The sequence below is a fragment of the Rhinopithecus roxellana genome, chromosome 4, assembly GCF_007565055.1.
Source record: "Rhinopithecus roxellana isolate Shanxi Qingling chromosome 4, ASM756505v1, whole genome shotgun sequence".
In the NCBI taxonomy this organism is placed as follows: Eukaryota; Metazoa; Chordata; class Mammalia; order Primates; family Cercopithecidae; genus Rhinopithecus; species Rhinopithecus roxellana.
In genome coordinates this window covers 96,897,509-96,912,670 of record NC_044552.1, presented here as the reverse complement: position 1 = coordinate 96,912,670, position 15,162 = coordinate 96,897,509, and the positions used below count along the sequence as shown (strand labels likewise).

At 38.2% G+C, this 15,162-nt stretch overlaps 1 protein-coding gene across 4 annotated transcripts in view; it reads right to left on the bottom strand.

Moving 5' to 3' along the window:
* The window catches only part of MAP3K7 (mitogen-activated protein kinase kinase kinase 7), a 73,745-nt gene extending 70,967 nt beyond the window's left edge, over window positions 1–2,778 (bottom strand). For 2 of the 4 annotated variants that reach the window (XM_010357753.2, XM_010357755.2), the window contains exon 1: window positions 2,240–2,778. In XM_010357753.2, the coding sequence (XP_010356055.1) occupies window positions 2,240–2,359 (120 nt within the window). In that variant the 5' untranslated portion in view covers window positions 2,360–2,778. The remainder of the gene's footprint in view (window positions 1–2,239) is intronic. The other 2 variants (XM_010357754.2, XM_010357756.2) reach the window with 1 other exon arrangement.
* Between the last annotated feature and the right edge of the window lie 12,384 nt (window positions 2,779–15,162).

Genomic DNA, 15,162 nt, shown 5'->3' with positions numbered 1-15,162 from the left:
TGGTCATCTTCCTCTGTTATCTTACAACTGAACTGGAAGTGTAATCTAAGTTGACAAATAGCTAATAAGTGTCCATGGTTCTCTGGATTGTGTAAAACTGGTTTAATATATGCAAATGAAGAAGATGATGGAAATTATGTAATGCTTTCAGTATCAGAAAGGTCCAAATACAATCTTTAATGCAAAAATTAACTGAGTATTAAAAATGAAAGGGAATAAAACAAAAAACCCAAAAGATTGCCTAATATTAAAAATAAATTTTTGTCTAATAACAAAAACCTACTCCCCAGAAATGTCCTCAACACACACACACCCACATACACACAAAGATTGAAACATTATCTAAATTGAGAGAAGGGTCTTGGAAACACAGAAACCTAACCAGAAGTGAAATAGCTTTAGGGGAAGAACATCAAAATGATAACTACCTCCTTAGTAATTTGTTTTTCCATGAATCAAGAATGTAAAAAGCTTTAGAAAGTAGCATACAAAAACTAAGGTTGTAAGAACCAAATGAAGTAAGTTTGTGAAAGCATTTAGTAGACCATAAAGCACAAGTTATTATTATATAACAATTTGTAGTCTACAAGCATAGCAATTCACCACAGAGCAGATGTAAACGCTTATTTAAAAACTGCAATTCTTGTATACTGACTCACGGAATTTTTATTCTTAAAAAAGAATATTAGCCATGAAAGTTGGATCAACTATCCACTTCTGGAAAAGGAATTTATCATAGCCTCAATGTAAAAAAAAAAAAACTTAAAAACATTTCCCCCTCTTTTCAAAATACAGGTCTTCTTTTAGCCATGTGACCTTAAAGCAGGTCACATTTCCTCTCTGGAACTAGGTTTCCTAATATGTGTCAGACCCTGTGGTAGGTGTTTTGCATATAATGTCTACTAAGATCTGTTATGCAGATAAGATGAAACAGAATTTATTAGCCCTTTCTTAAACTAAAATTCAAAGGGGTTAGGAAACTTGCCCCAAATCACACAGCTAATAATGGCATATCTGATACATTGAACTTTCCTCTAACTCCAAAGACCTTGCTCTTCCACCATATTATCTTGTAAAACGAGGATGTTCTCAATGATCTCTAAAGTTACTTTATGTGATAAAAAATATATAATTCAGTAATCCATTACTCTTCCAAAACATGCACAGGAAAAAAAAATTTATTTGTTGAACGTTATCTCACTACTTCGAACTTGCTGACACTTAAAAATAATTTTAGAATTTTAAAGTAGACATAACTCGTTGACAATCTATAATATTTCACTAGGTTTTTCACGGGATATATAACGCAAGTGCTTAATAAATTTAAAACATGGCAAATAAATGGTAAGAGATAGTATTTTCAACCAAAGTTTTTAACAAGTTCTAAAGTGTCTTTAAAATATATATATGCAGCTTTTACTTTTCTAAATTTTATAGTCATTAGAACCCAATTTACCTGTTAATCTGAAAAGCAACACTTTAAAGTCACTTTGAAATACCTTGTTCTAAAATAAATTACTGCAGAATAAAGAAAGGATATGGGTTTTCTGATAGCGATTTCCAGTCTAATGTTATATTCTGATTGTCACCGATCATTCGTTATCTCTTCAGAATATGCTACTTGAAACATCTTTTGATCGTAGATCAGTCTGTGTTACTTATGGTGAAATTCACCTACATTAGCCCAACTGAAAGCCGAGCGTTTAACCATTACAAGTATTGCTGTGCGGTATCGGAGAAATTGAGAACCATTCGGTGCTAAGGGAAACACTTTATTAGACTTGATGATCTACTAATTTAACAAGCATTTATTGAGCATCCCCTACATGCCAGATACTGAAGCAGAAGTCGAACATAATACAATCATTGGCCACTAAGAACATCACGTCCAGTGGACTGAAACTCCAGAACGGCTACGATCTTCGCTGAAACTACTACTTACAGATACGAGAACTGGTGGACCACACTGTCTCACCAGTTCATTCTCCTGTTTATCACCGGAATATCAAATCCAAAATCAAGAGTACCCAAGACAGGAAAAAAGGCAGCTACTCCCGAGCAGTTGAGCTCAGAGAGTAACCCTCACTCCCACGTCAGTGAGGGCTGTGGGGTCTCCCGGGTGGATCCCACAGGGTCCCGCGAATTAGAGGGGCCGGGGAGGCACCTTCAGAGCCGGGACCAGGCAGAGGCAGGGGCGGGGCGGGCTGGTACCGGCGTCTCCATGCCGGGCCTCGCTCACCTCTTCCACCTCGATCTCCTTGTAGTCGATCTCTTCAAAGTTGAGGACCTGAGAAGGGGCTTCGATCATCTCACCGGCCGAAGACGAGGAGGAGGAGGAGGCGGCAGAGGCTGTAGACATGATCCCCGGCGGCGCCCGGTGGGGCCCGGAACGGTGCCGCCCGGACAATCCGGGTGAGATCCACGCCCACCCGCCTCCGGACAGACCCTCAGGCTGGAGCCGCGCAGTCCTGCTACCCGGCGATCCGTGGCGAGGGGAGCGGCAGCGGCCACAGCCGGTCCGGCTCTGGCTCCGCTGCGTTTTCCGTCGCTGGGCCCCGCCCACTACAATTCCGGTTCCGGGCTGAAATCGGAAACAGGGGGAGGGCCGAAAACTCGGGGGAGAGAAGGGGAGAATTTTGTGACTTGGAAAGAAAAGGAGGGACAGGTTGGGGGTGGGGTGGAGTAAACTAAGAAGCAAGCTTGGACCTCTAGGACAAATTTCGCGAGACCTTTATTACAGGGCCTCAGCAACCGGATGATACCGCGAGAGAAGACGCCTGACGTAATTAAAGTGCGCGAACGGAAGTGGCGCGGAACATGACGGAAAATCGGTACGGTTGGTCCCTTAAGGACCAGCGGGAAAGATAAAGGCTGGCGTTTAGTCTCTGCTGGGTGAAATATGTCTTGGCCTCTATTTCTCTCCTCTGAGCTGCCTGCAGACGGGCGAGGTGGTGTTGAACTGTGTTTTTTGTGACGAAGCTTGCTTTTAAGTTTCATCCCTAAACTAAGTTGACCTGTTTCTTTAAGAGGGCTTGTGAAATGTGTTTTCCTCAATGTGGGATATAGAAGGAAGCAGTTGCTCCTGTTACTTTGAGCTAGTCCCTGACGCTATGAGAAATTCTAAAAGAGCGAATCAGATCATGCAACATGAATAACTATGGAGGCTGAGTGATCAAAAACAGAAGGTAATATTTTGGTGTTACAAACTTTACACAGATTAGGTGGATAAGATATTTATACTTTGGTGTGTTCATCTCAAGTTAAGGATTACGATTGTGGGGCACTAGTGCTTTAGATTGGTAAATGAATCATCAACAGTCTCCTTGAAAATCAAATATTACCATCACCATTTTCAGGACATGAGAAAATACGCTCAGAGTTTAAAGCAATTATGGTCCTCACAAACTAGATCAATCTGTCCCCAAGATGGTCAGTATTGCTCATGTTGTACTACCAGCACAAGTTTTAGTTTTAAACTAACTTGAACTTTATGTAGTCCGTCTGACATAAAGCCTAACTGTGGAAAATTGGAGTTAGAGATGAAGATTTAAAGACCAAGGATGGATTCCTGCGAATGTCAAATTTTAAGTTTCAGTAAAAGACTGAAAGGAGGAAGTGAGGAAAATAGTAACTGGAACGTCACCAGAGGAGAGCTTTCCAATGAAGAAGTAGCCAACCAAGTATATGCTGTACAGAATTATGTTAAACACATTTGGGATTGCAACTAGATCATTGGATTTGACCATCAAGAAGTTACAAACTCCAGGGAAGCATTCTGTCACTTTTTATTCACAGTTCTAGTGACACGCAATGACAGTTTGATGAGTGGATAAAAAAATGAAAGAAGCAATAATTTCTTTCCACTGTACACTCTCTCTTTGCGTGATCTTACCCAAGGTCTCTGTTTCTCATACCATTTTTATAATGATGACTCCTAATCTCCGAATACTTAAGATTTTTCCTGAATTCTGGACCTATTGGACATCTCTATTTAGATAAACACCTAAACTTCAAGATACCACAGCAAATTCAAAAGTTGTCACCCACCACAAATATATTCCTATGTGATTTTCCTATATCACTTAAGGATGCCATCACCCAGTTGGTTGTCTGAGAAGTCAGGGCATGTGAAATAATGTGTGGTGCACTGATACCCAATATAAGCTGATTTAATCAGTGGCACAGTCATTTTCACCTGTCATTCCCCTTGCATTTCCAAACAAGGATGGTCACTTCTTACCTTGTGCTAAAACTGCAGGTCTATATCTGATTTCCCTTTAACACCTTGATCTTGCTGCCAGGTGGGAACTCAATAAATACTTACATATTCTGTACAAATGAATAGCTTTTGTCAGTCCTCCCTTTCCCTGGAGTATAAGATATGTTTTCTGTACCTTCAGTTTAGGACTGGAATCTTGACAAAGGGCTAACTACTACAGCCATGATGCAGTTCTCCTGCTTGATTATTTTTCCCCAAAATTTTGTTACAAAAATATCAAATATAGAGAAAGATTGAAAGTATGTTGTGGTGAACACCTATATGCCCACCACCAAGATTCTGCCTTTAACATTTTATTATACTTGGTTTATCATAATATACATATGTGCATCTCTCCATTCACCCGTATTTACATTCATCTACCATTTTGCTAGATGCATTTCGAAGTGAGTTTATTACATGATTTTGAATATCTTCTACCCCAACACTTCTGTGTTTTATCCACTGATTTGGACTTCTGATATTGATGCCAGTCTAAAATCAATTTTTATCCAACTTGCTTGCAGATTATTTTTTTCTTTTTTGTCTGCCTGCGCCTTTTCCCTAGCTTCTGGTAATAGATGGAAAGTTTCATCAGTGTTTATGTCTCTGGGTTCAGTCATTCTCAAGGTCCAATCCATCTCTCACATTCTGTGATTTGGTTATGTGAGCTAGTAAATTACCATTTCATTTAAGCTGATCCAAGCTGTATTTTTTGTATGACAAAAAATGCAGGATTATCTTGCAACCAAATAATCCTAATAAAGTTTAAACGCAGAGGAATGATGGAGGGGAGCTGAACCTCTCTCAGTTCACTTCAATTTTGACTTTGCATTTCCTTTAACTTTCATGAATAAAGGATAGAAACTTGACCTCACAATTTCATGTCAGCTTTAGTCACCAGTCCGTATGTCTCCACAAATTTCCAGATACATACCAAAACTATTCAGGTAAATTCCTTGAAGTCCCTCTGAGTTTGAGCACTCTCTACCATTCTCCTTCATGTCAGCACCCTAATAACTACTCTCTTAACTTCCAACTCTGTCTTCAATTTTGGCCCTTTTATACTCTCCAGGGGATGAGAAGACAAGGGTTTCAAAATCCATTTCCCACCACCTCTTTGCTTGTTCTAAATGAGATTCTGATCCTATTTGGCTCATTTTGGGTGTAGCAATATCTGGGACCTATTTTCATGGAGGCTTAGCAGAAACTGGGACTAGTAGCAGCACTTTAATATTCTGGGTCACATATATGTCAGACAAGTGCTCCATATTTCCATCATAGGCTTGATGATAACATCAATAATTGAGTTTCCATTATTCTCTTCTGCCTTTTGTGGTATTTGCTACATTCTAGAATACCAATCTTTTTTTTTTTCATTATTGCTCTTTTAAGGAGCCTTTTTAGACATCTTAATGCCCTTCCTCAAATTTTAATACCTCAGATACACTGTATATCTATTTATGTATTGTATATATATTTGTGCTTTATGTGTAAAAAGGGTAAGATTTTTTCTCTCCCCAGTTTTTGCCCCATTTGGAGGTGTTATTGCCTCCACTGAGAATGCATGTACTAGCAGTTTCATTCTTCACATGACATATCACAAAGTACAACAGAGAGCATCTCTTGGTAGCCATCTCAGAAGAGCAGGTAAACATTCTTTTTCAAAAGCCTTTGGTAAGTGTATCCTTGAGGGATGGGGAGCAGGATGCATGAGGACACACACACAGTTATGCGCTGCATAACGATTTTTTGGTCAACGGACATCATATGTGGCAGTGGTCCTATATGATTATAATGAAGCTGAAAAAATCCTATTGGCTAGTGACATTATAGCCATAGTAATGTTATAGCATGACACATTACTTATAGTGCATTACTTGTGTCTGTGGTCAGGCTGGTGTAAACAAACTTATGCTGCTAGTCATACAAAAGTATAATACAATTATGTGCAGTGCATAATATTGATAATGAGAACTATGTTGCTGGTTTATATAATTACTATACTATACTTTTTATTATTATTTTAGAGCATCCTCCTACTTCCATAAAAAACCTATAAAACAGCCTCAGGCAGGTCCTTCAGGGGGTATTCCAGAAGAAGGCATTGTTATCATAAGAGGTGACTGATCTGTGCATGTTATTGCACCTGAAGACTTTCTGGTGGGACAAGATGTGGAGGTGTAAGATAGTGATGTTGATGATCCTGACTCTGTGTAGGTAGACGTAGGCCAACACGGGTTTGTCTTAGTTTTTAGCCAAAATGTTTAAAAACAACAACAAAAAAATTTAACAAAAACGTGTATAGAATAAGGACACAAATAAAATACTTTTGTACAGCTGTTCAGTGTGTTTGTGTTTTAAAGCTAAGTGTTACAAAAGAGTCAAAAAGTTTTAAAAAATTTAAAAGTTTGTGAAGTAAAAGTTATAATAAGCTAAGGTTAATTTATTGTTGAAGAAAACTTTTAAAAAATAAATTTAGTGTAACCCAAGTGTACAGTGTTTATAAAGTCTACAGTAGTACACAGTAATGTTCTAGGCCTTCACATTCACTCACCAGTCATTCACTGGCTGACCCAGAGTAAATTCCAGTCTTGCAAACTCCATTTATGGTGAGTGCCCTATATAGGTGTACCATTTTTTAAAATCTTTTATATTGTATCATTACTGTACCTTTTTTATGTTTAGCTACACAAATACCATTGTGTTACATTTGCCTGCAGTATTCAATATAGTAACTTGGTTTATACAGGTGTGTAGCCTGGAAACAGGTATACCTGTTATACCTAGGTATACCATATGGCCTAGGTGTATAGTAGGCTATATCATCTATGTTTGTGTAAGTACACTCTATGATGTTCACATAATGATGGGATTGCCCATCAACACACTTCTCAGAACTTATCCCTCTCTAGTTAAGCAATGCATGACTGTACGTTGTTTAACTTAGATTGAGGGCTCCTGGAAACATGGGCTCTAAGGAGGAGGAGGAGATGCTAACCCGAAGAAAAATCTTAATACTGTTAGGAACAGCAAAGCAGGGAATGGTTGGTGGGTGGTGGCTATGCAACCAGCAAATGCTCATTATTCATGTGTTTATTCAGATTGAGCTCTGTGATGGTTAATTTTGTGTCAACTTGATTTGGCTAAGGGATACCCAACTAGCTGGCAAAACATTATATCTGGGTGTGTCGGTAAGGGTGTATTTGGAAGAGATTAGCATTTGATTAAGTGGGCTGAGTAAAGATCTGCCCTCACCAATGTAGGGAGTCATCATCCCATTGTTGAGAGCCCAATAGGACAAAAAGGTAAAGGAAGGATGATTCACTCTCTCTTCTTGAGCTGGGACATCTATTTCCTCTGTACTCAGACATCAGAGTTCCTGGGTCTTGGCCTTTGGACTTCAGGACTTACACCAGTCCTCCCCTCAGGCCTTTAAAGCCGGTCTGAGAGTTACACTCTTGGCTCCCCTGGTTCTCAGGCCTTGGACTGGATTACACCACTGGCTTTCCTGGTTCTCTAACTTGTGGAAAGCAGATGGTGTAACTTCATGGTCTCCAAAATTACATGAGCCAATTTGCATAAGAAATCTCCTTATATATATCTTACAGGTTTTGATTCTCCGGAAAGCCCTAACACAAGCTCTATACCTAGAAAGTACTATTTTTACCGCCTGAGAACCAAATCCACCCAAACCCAGTTAAATATTATTCTTTCCAGGAAGTTCAGAAATAGTTTTCTGCTGCACTATATTCAGAACTGGAGTATGCAGAGGATAGCCAGTCCCTTAGCATTTTAGTGACACTGCTAGAGAGCAGCATTTCTTTGATATATGCATTTGTTCTATATTTTCTAGCCTCCGTATCTTCATCAGAGGTCTTTGGCATCCCAGGAGAAACTAAGCTGGAATTTAGCCAACTCATGGAGCTGAGGAAGGGTAGGTGTTCCAGTTACCCACAATGTAGCTTTTAAGGGTGAGCATTGCCAAGGTGGAGTACAGGCTTCCGGCAAGTGCAACTCCGAGACATTCTCTGACATCACAGTTAGCTGACATTTCTGTTTGCAGGTAACATTCTCTCCTTTAACCCCATCCCCATCCAAGTTAGTTATAGGTGACTTTTGATGATGTCTGTGTGTTCTGCAGATAAAAATGTCCATCATTTTCTAAACACTTGATATGAGAAAGTACAACTTATCTCAAAATTTGCTTATGTTACCACAAGACATTTGAACCTTGTATTTGACAACTAAAGGAGAGCTGTTTAATTTCAACTGTTGTAAATTTTAGAATGGTTATAAAAATGCTTTTTTCATTTACTTTTATGAAAAAAGTTTTTCTTTGGTGATGACTATCAAGAATTTCAAGAGATCATCCTTAAAAAGTCTGGATCAGGAATTGATGGTAGTCATTTCAAATATAATATTTTATGTTAAAATTATATTCATGAAGGAAAGCTTATTAAAAATTCTAACTAAAATTTCAAAGAGTCCATTTGATGTTTTGTACAAATTTAGTGTTTAACATTGTCTCTAATATATTGTATTTTATTTTTCAAAATTATATAATGTAAAAAAAAGGGATGGTTTTTAAAATTAAGCCCTGAATAGGTGAATTCAATTCCTTCTAGTTTATCCCAGAGTATCTTACAATATTATTATCTTTTTCTTTCTTTCTTTCCTTTTTTTTTTTTTTTTTTGAGACAGAGTCTCGCTCTGTCACCCAAGCTGGAGTGCAATGGCATTATCTCAGCTCATTGCCACCTCTGCCTCCTGGGTTTAAGCGATTCTCCTGCCTCAGCCTCCTGATGAGCTGGGATTACAGGCATCTGCCAACACACCCGGCTAATTTTTGTATTTTTAGTAGAGACGGGGTTTCACCATGTTGGCCACGCTGGTCTCGAACTCCTGACTTCAGGTGATTTGCCTGCCTCGGCCTCCCAAAGTGCTGGGATTAGAATTGTGACCCACCACGTATGGCAAATATTATTTTCTATGTGTGCCATGACATGAAAAAGTTTGGGAAGCACCGAGTTAGGAGGCTGTTGCAGTATTCAAGGCAAGACATAATAGTGGTTTGAACAACATGGATAGTGGCCGTAGGGGTTATAGATAAATGGATAAATGGGAGACACTGAGGAAATAGAAGTGGTAGAGTTAGTGATTGGTGAAAGTTAGTGACTGACACTGGAAGTGGGGAAGGAAGTAAAGGAAAGGGCAATATAGAGGAAGATTTCTAGATTTTTCATTTGCGCAATTCATTGTAGCTTTAAAGGGTGCCTTTTACAGGAGACAAGAAGAAGAGCGGGAATGAGGTTAGGGAAGAAGAGAATACAGAAATACGTTTTAAACATGTTGAGCTAGAGGTACCAGAGAGTATTATGATTAAGTAGGCAGTTGATCTTTGAGGAAAAGACAAAGCTACAGAAACAGATGCTGACCTACTGATGATATTAATAATTAAATTCATGGAAATTGAAAGATGTGTAAAGTGAGACTAGGACTTAAGAAAGAGGCATAAGGAATAAAATGGTCAAGGGGTGGGTGGAGTTGGAGTAACTGCCAAAGACATTTGTGGAAAATAATAAAAAAGAAAACCTATGACATTGCAGAAACCAAGATGAAAAGGATGTTTGTGTTGAATACTTACAAGAAGTTAAACATGAGAAAATCTTGAAAAGGGTCTGTTGGGTCTAGGGACTCAGAGGTCACCCATAGCCTTGACTAGGGCAGTTGCCAAGATAGGTACAGAAACTAGATGAGTTGGACTGAGTGAGAGATGAAGGAAATGAGAACAATAATGTGGACAACTTTTTGAGAAATTTGATTTTTAAGGGAAGGCAAAATATAGAACAGTATAAATTAAACCCACATTGGGGCAAGGGAGTTTAGGGCTTTGGAAAGAGCACAGCTGAATGATGGGCCATGGGAGCTAACCTGAAGAGAGGATAAAGAGATAATGGGAGGGTATGATAGTTTGGGAGAAGGTAGAGGGGTAAATAGGGTGGAGGTTTGCCATGTGATTGAAGAACAGGTGTGGTGAATGTTTCCTGGGCAAACTGGGTGGATCTCGGGTCGTGTTTAGAGAGTGAAACGTTTGAATTTGTGATTTCAAAGGTGGTGCAGTTTCAGGTAAGGGCAACATTCGATCTGAGATATGATTGGGAGAAAAAGAGGGAACTGAGAAGGGCAGGAACTGAGACGTCAGGATGTCTGTGAGTCATTCATCTAACTGTCTGCAGCTGGACATTGAGGTTCTTTTTAACACTTCCCCCCAACTTTAAATATCACTGAGATGAACATCCTTGTATTTAAATTTAGTGTTCTTAGGGTATCTTCATGCAAAAGCTATTCTGTTTCTTTGGTAGTCTTAAAATGCTTCAAGTTTGCTTATGCTTTAGAGAGGGGTGGTAAACTAATTGCAGTTAGGATTTCTGTGATTTATCTTCAAAGCACAGGTTTTAGAATTCTGATAGAGTTCTTATCTTGATTCTGCCACATATCTTGAATAAATTACTTAAAATTTCAACTTTAGTTTATCTATCTAATACCTACATCAAAGGTTTTGGTGCAGATTAAAAGTGACTGGTTCACAGAAATTAAATATGAAGTAATTGTTAGTTTTCCTTTTTTCCTTCTTGATATGGTGATAATGGGGGAAAACAGTTCTCCATCACAGATAGTAGGAGGCTATTGTCCCATCATAGCTTAGTTGCTAACTGGTATAAAATTGAGAAGAATAGAGAGGCTGGATTGGGGAGATTTGTTGAGGGGAAAAAGGCATGCTGGTGATTTTTTTATGTATACTCTCTCCACTAGTCCCAGTAAGAGGGGTCTCTGCTCTGAGCCACATGCTTTAAAATGTCCTTCTACAGCATGTTTCTCATGGGATGAGAGCTCTAGGTACGCAGGACCCTGAAATAGCCCCCAAACAGCCCCACAGCTATGTGTACAAGTTTCTTCTCTGGGTCTGTCCTCCAGAGGGCTAGCCAAAGAGTATCTGTGTATGCGTATGTGTGTGTGAATGGGCTCAGATGGGCAGGTTGGGGAGCCCACATGTGGGTGTGTAAAGGCCCCTTGCAGTGTAGATTGAGCCCAGAGCAGGAGGACAGGGGTATAAATCAGGAGTTGGAGGCTAGTTTTGCTTATACCACTACATTCTGGTGAAAGGGAGTATTGTCATGATAGGAGGATGGAATATATTTTGTTTCCCAGTTTACCTTGATTTACTGCTTATAAATATTTAGGCATTTAATATGTGAGCCTCCATTTGTACTCTTACCCTGAGCCCCACAGATGTTAGGAGAATGTCTGCTTTTGTATGTGTTAGATTTCTGTTCCTGTGTACTACCAGTGATTTACAGGTAAGATGTTCCCAGCTTGAATTTGCTATTTCCTAAATTTTCCACAGATGTCTCTACCTTATCCTGTAGGTCTCAGCTCAAACAGCACCTCAGAGTTAGTGACACTGTCTTCCCTTTGGCTCCCTGCCCCTTCACTTCTATCTATTACTAAGTTTTATTTCTAGCCCTTTACCTATCAACATCATCTTATTTAATTATTTTCTGTCCTCCTACCCCTAACCAGGCCCTGCCCATTGGATGTTAGCTGAACTGGGGTGAGATTTGTAAGTGTTTAGTAGACACTTAATAACTTTTTAGAAAATAAATGAGTATCTGCTTGTCTAAGTAGATGCTGTTTACTTTATTTCAGGTATAAGGATTGGGCTAACCAAATATTTTCTATAACTAGGGGAAGATTTAATAAATAAATTGGTATATAATTGGCATACCAACTATTTGTAATGAAGATTTCTCGCGTTATTGAGGGTTTTGAAAATTCTTCATTCTCCTAGTCAGTTTAAATAGTTCTCCAATCTTAAAGTTACTAAGTTTTAGGATTTTTTTTCCCCCCTGGATTTTCCAAGGGTAAACTTTAGTTCTTTTCAAATATTTATTTAATTAATTTGAATAGTTTGCTTGTTGAAAGTTAATAAGATATTATTATGGCAGTAATGGTTACTTTCAGAAATAACTGATATTTTAACCAAAAAATATGTAAAAATAGAGAGAATAGACAGATTTTTATTTTCTGAGTTTCTGAGGTAAGCTTCATCATCATGATGTACTTCGGCATCGTTTTTCATGGCAGAAACTTAATCAGATAAGAACATGAGTCAGAAAAAATAATCTTCATGGAAATAGTGCTCTTCACTACAAAAGTGCATTCACTGAATGTTTTATATCATAGACTAACATGTCATGTCGATGTTCTTAGATGATCTTTCTCAGAAGAAACAGCAGAAGCAATTTGGTTCATTTATGGGAATAAATAAGGGTATTTCATTTCACACAGCCTCAGGGAATCAAAAATTAAAACTTTCCACTAAAATGGATGCCATCTACTATTCATTATTTCAACAAACAAACCACTCCACTCTGCTGAAGCTGTAATCAGGGTAAGGGATATTGTAGTGCTTGAAACCTGTGAGGCTGAGAGGGTCTACTTTGCATTCTTGTTCGTTAGCAACCCATTTCACATCTTCCTTCGAGTTCCCCAGCACCCCACAGAGCTACTCTCAGTGGCGCAAAGCTCCATTAAGTAAATAGAGGCTCCATATTTAGAAGCCATCTCTGGGAATTCAAAGTGCTCTGAGAGGGAAATTGGTACTATCAAGATTAAGGTATTAATGAAAAGTTCTGTTAAATTTCTGTTGGGATGCTAATTAATCTTCTAAAAATTGTTAATCAATTCAATTATGTACCACACTTAAACTTTAACACACTGTACAGGAAAAGTAACAGGGTCTTTTAATTATGCCCAGAGGCATTCAGAAAGTTAAGGGAAATAGTCTAATGGGAAAAGTGTCCCCAAATGGTGTTTTAGTTGGATCTAAAACATTCACTTGTTCTATTACACTTGATAAGTTTGGGAAATCAATATTTAGTGCTTAGATATCCAAAGAAATATTAGAAGTATTAGAAGAAATTCAGGAAGTGGAATTATGACAACTATTTCTTAATCGAATTTTCTATCTGAAGTGCAGAAGACAATCTTAAGCACAGATTACTAAACTCATGCTTTAGCTTGAATTGTTAAGTGAAGAAATAATCTGATAAACTTTTAATATTTGACGCCTAACCATGCTAACTGTAAGTATTGAGCTAAATGAGCTATGCTATATTCCTATCAATATTAAAATATTTTGTTTTAGTTGTTAATAGGAATTTGAATCATATCAATTTTGTTAAATATTAAAATGTCAATCCATCTCTGAATATTTTAGTGTATTTGAAACAGTATGTGATAGTATGTAGTACAGAGCCTAGAAAATATGTGGTTTTCAAAAATGTTAACATGAATGAAATACTATATAGAGGAACAGAAATAAACAACATGATGCAACAACAAGAGTTAGTTACCATTCTGTAGATTCTGATCAGTAAGTCTCTGATATGGCAGCATTAGTTTCTATGTCACAGGCCAATCAGAGTTGAGAGCCCTTGAGGTCACATATAGGCAGCAGCATTTATTTTAATAAATAATTTGAATTATTTATTTTGAAGAACGAAAAATTAGTGATTGCATTTTAATCTCGAGCACATTTTCCTATTGTTTAAATGAAGAAAGTTGCAGTCTGTGCAACATAGTGAGACCTTGTCTCCATAAAAAAATTGAGGCAGTAGGATTGCTTGAACCCAGGAGGTTGAGGCTGCAATGAAATGTGATCATGCCACTGCACTCCTGCCTGTGTAACAGAGTGACAGCTTGCTTCAATCAATCAATCAATCAATCAATCAATCAATCAAGTTGGTGTTAGTGATTCTGTTTTGATTTATAATACATTTCTTTTGACTGAAGTTGAAGACTATTTCCAGTAGGGTTCATGGGGCAGTTACACATTGGTGAGGATACCTTGATGGTGGCTGTAATCTTTGGTTTCGTAAGTTTAATAACTCCGTTTTATCAGTTTATTCAAAGGATGATTAGGCTTTTGATTCCTGCTTGCCAGAACCACCAGTGACCATATGAACTAAAGAGCCAATATACTATACTAGTCCTGAGTGAGGGGCTGGAGACTGGTTAAGCTGAAGACAATTATAATAGGCTCATGAATAAAAGGAGGCTTGAAAAGAGTGGTATATACAGTGGTTCTCCTTTATCCAAGGTTTCACTTTCTGCAGTTTCAGTGACCATATTCAGTCTGTAAATAATTCAGTGAAAATGCCAGATATAAACAATTCATACATTTAAATTGTGCACTGTTTTAAGTAGCATGATGAAATCTTGTGCTGTCACATTCTGTCTTGTCCCTTTGTCCAGGGTATCCATGCTGTAGAAACTACCCACCCATTAGTCACTCAGCAGCCATCTTGGTTATCAGGTTGAAAAAACAGTATATAGAGTTTGGTACTATGTATGGTTTCAGGCATCCACTAGGGGTCTTGGAACGTTTTCCCCTTTGATAAGGGCAGTCTACTGACAAAAGATATTGGTGTAGTTGTGGGTGAACTTCTTAATGTCCTAGAAAATTGTGTTACCAACTTGGTCAGGTTATCATTGAAAATAGAACAGCTAGCTTTGTAACCACAGGAAGACATTTCATTTTAATGATCTCTAAAGGTTCCTTGTATGTAAAGTCACCAAAGCCTACCTGTCTGAAAGCTTAGAGCTGGATTTCCAGTTCTAGGCCTCTACGGATGCTATTAGGTGATCAAATTCCTTCGGGGGCATATTGGAGTTCCTTAAGACAAATGATTAATTGTGATCTTCCTTGTCTGGAGAATGTTTTTTGAATATAGACTTTCCTGGAAAAATACGAAGTTTTCCTGTTAGCTTATTTGATGAGATAATTATACTTTAGTGGTGCATCGCTATGGTTTTCTTAATAGTATTCCCTTTTCTTA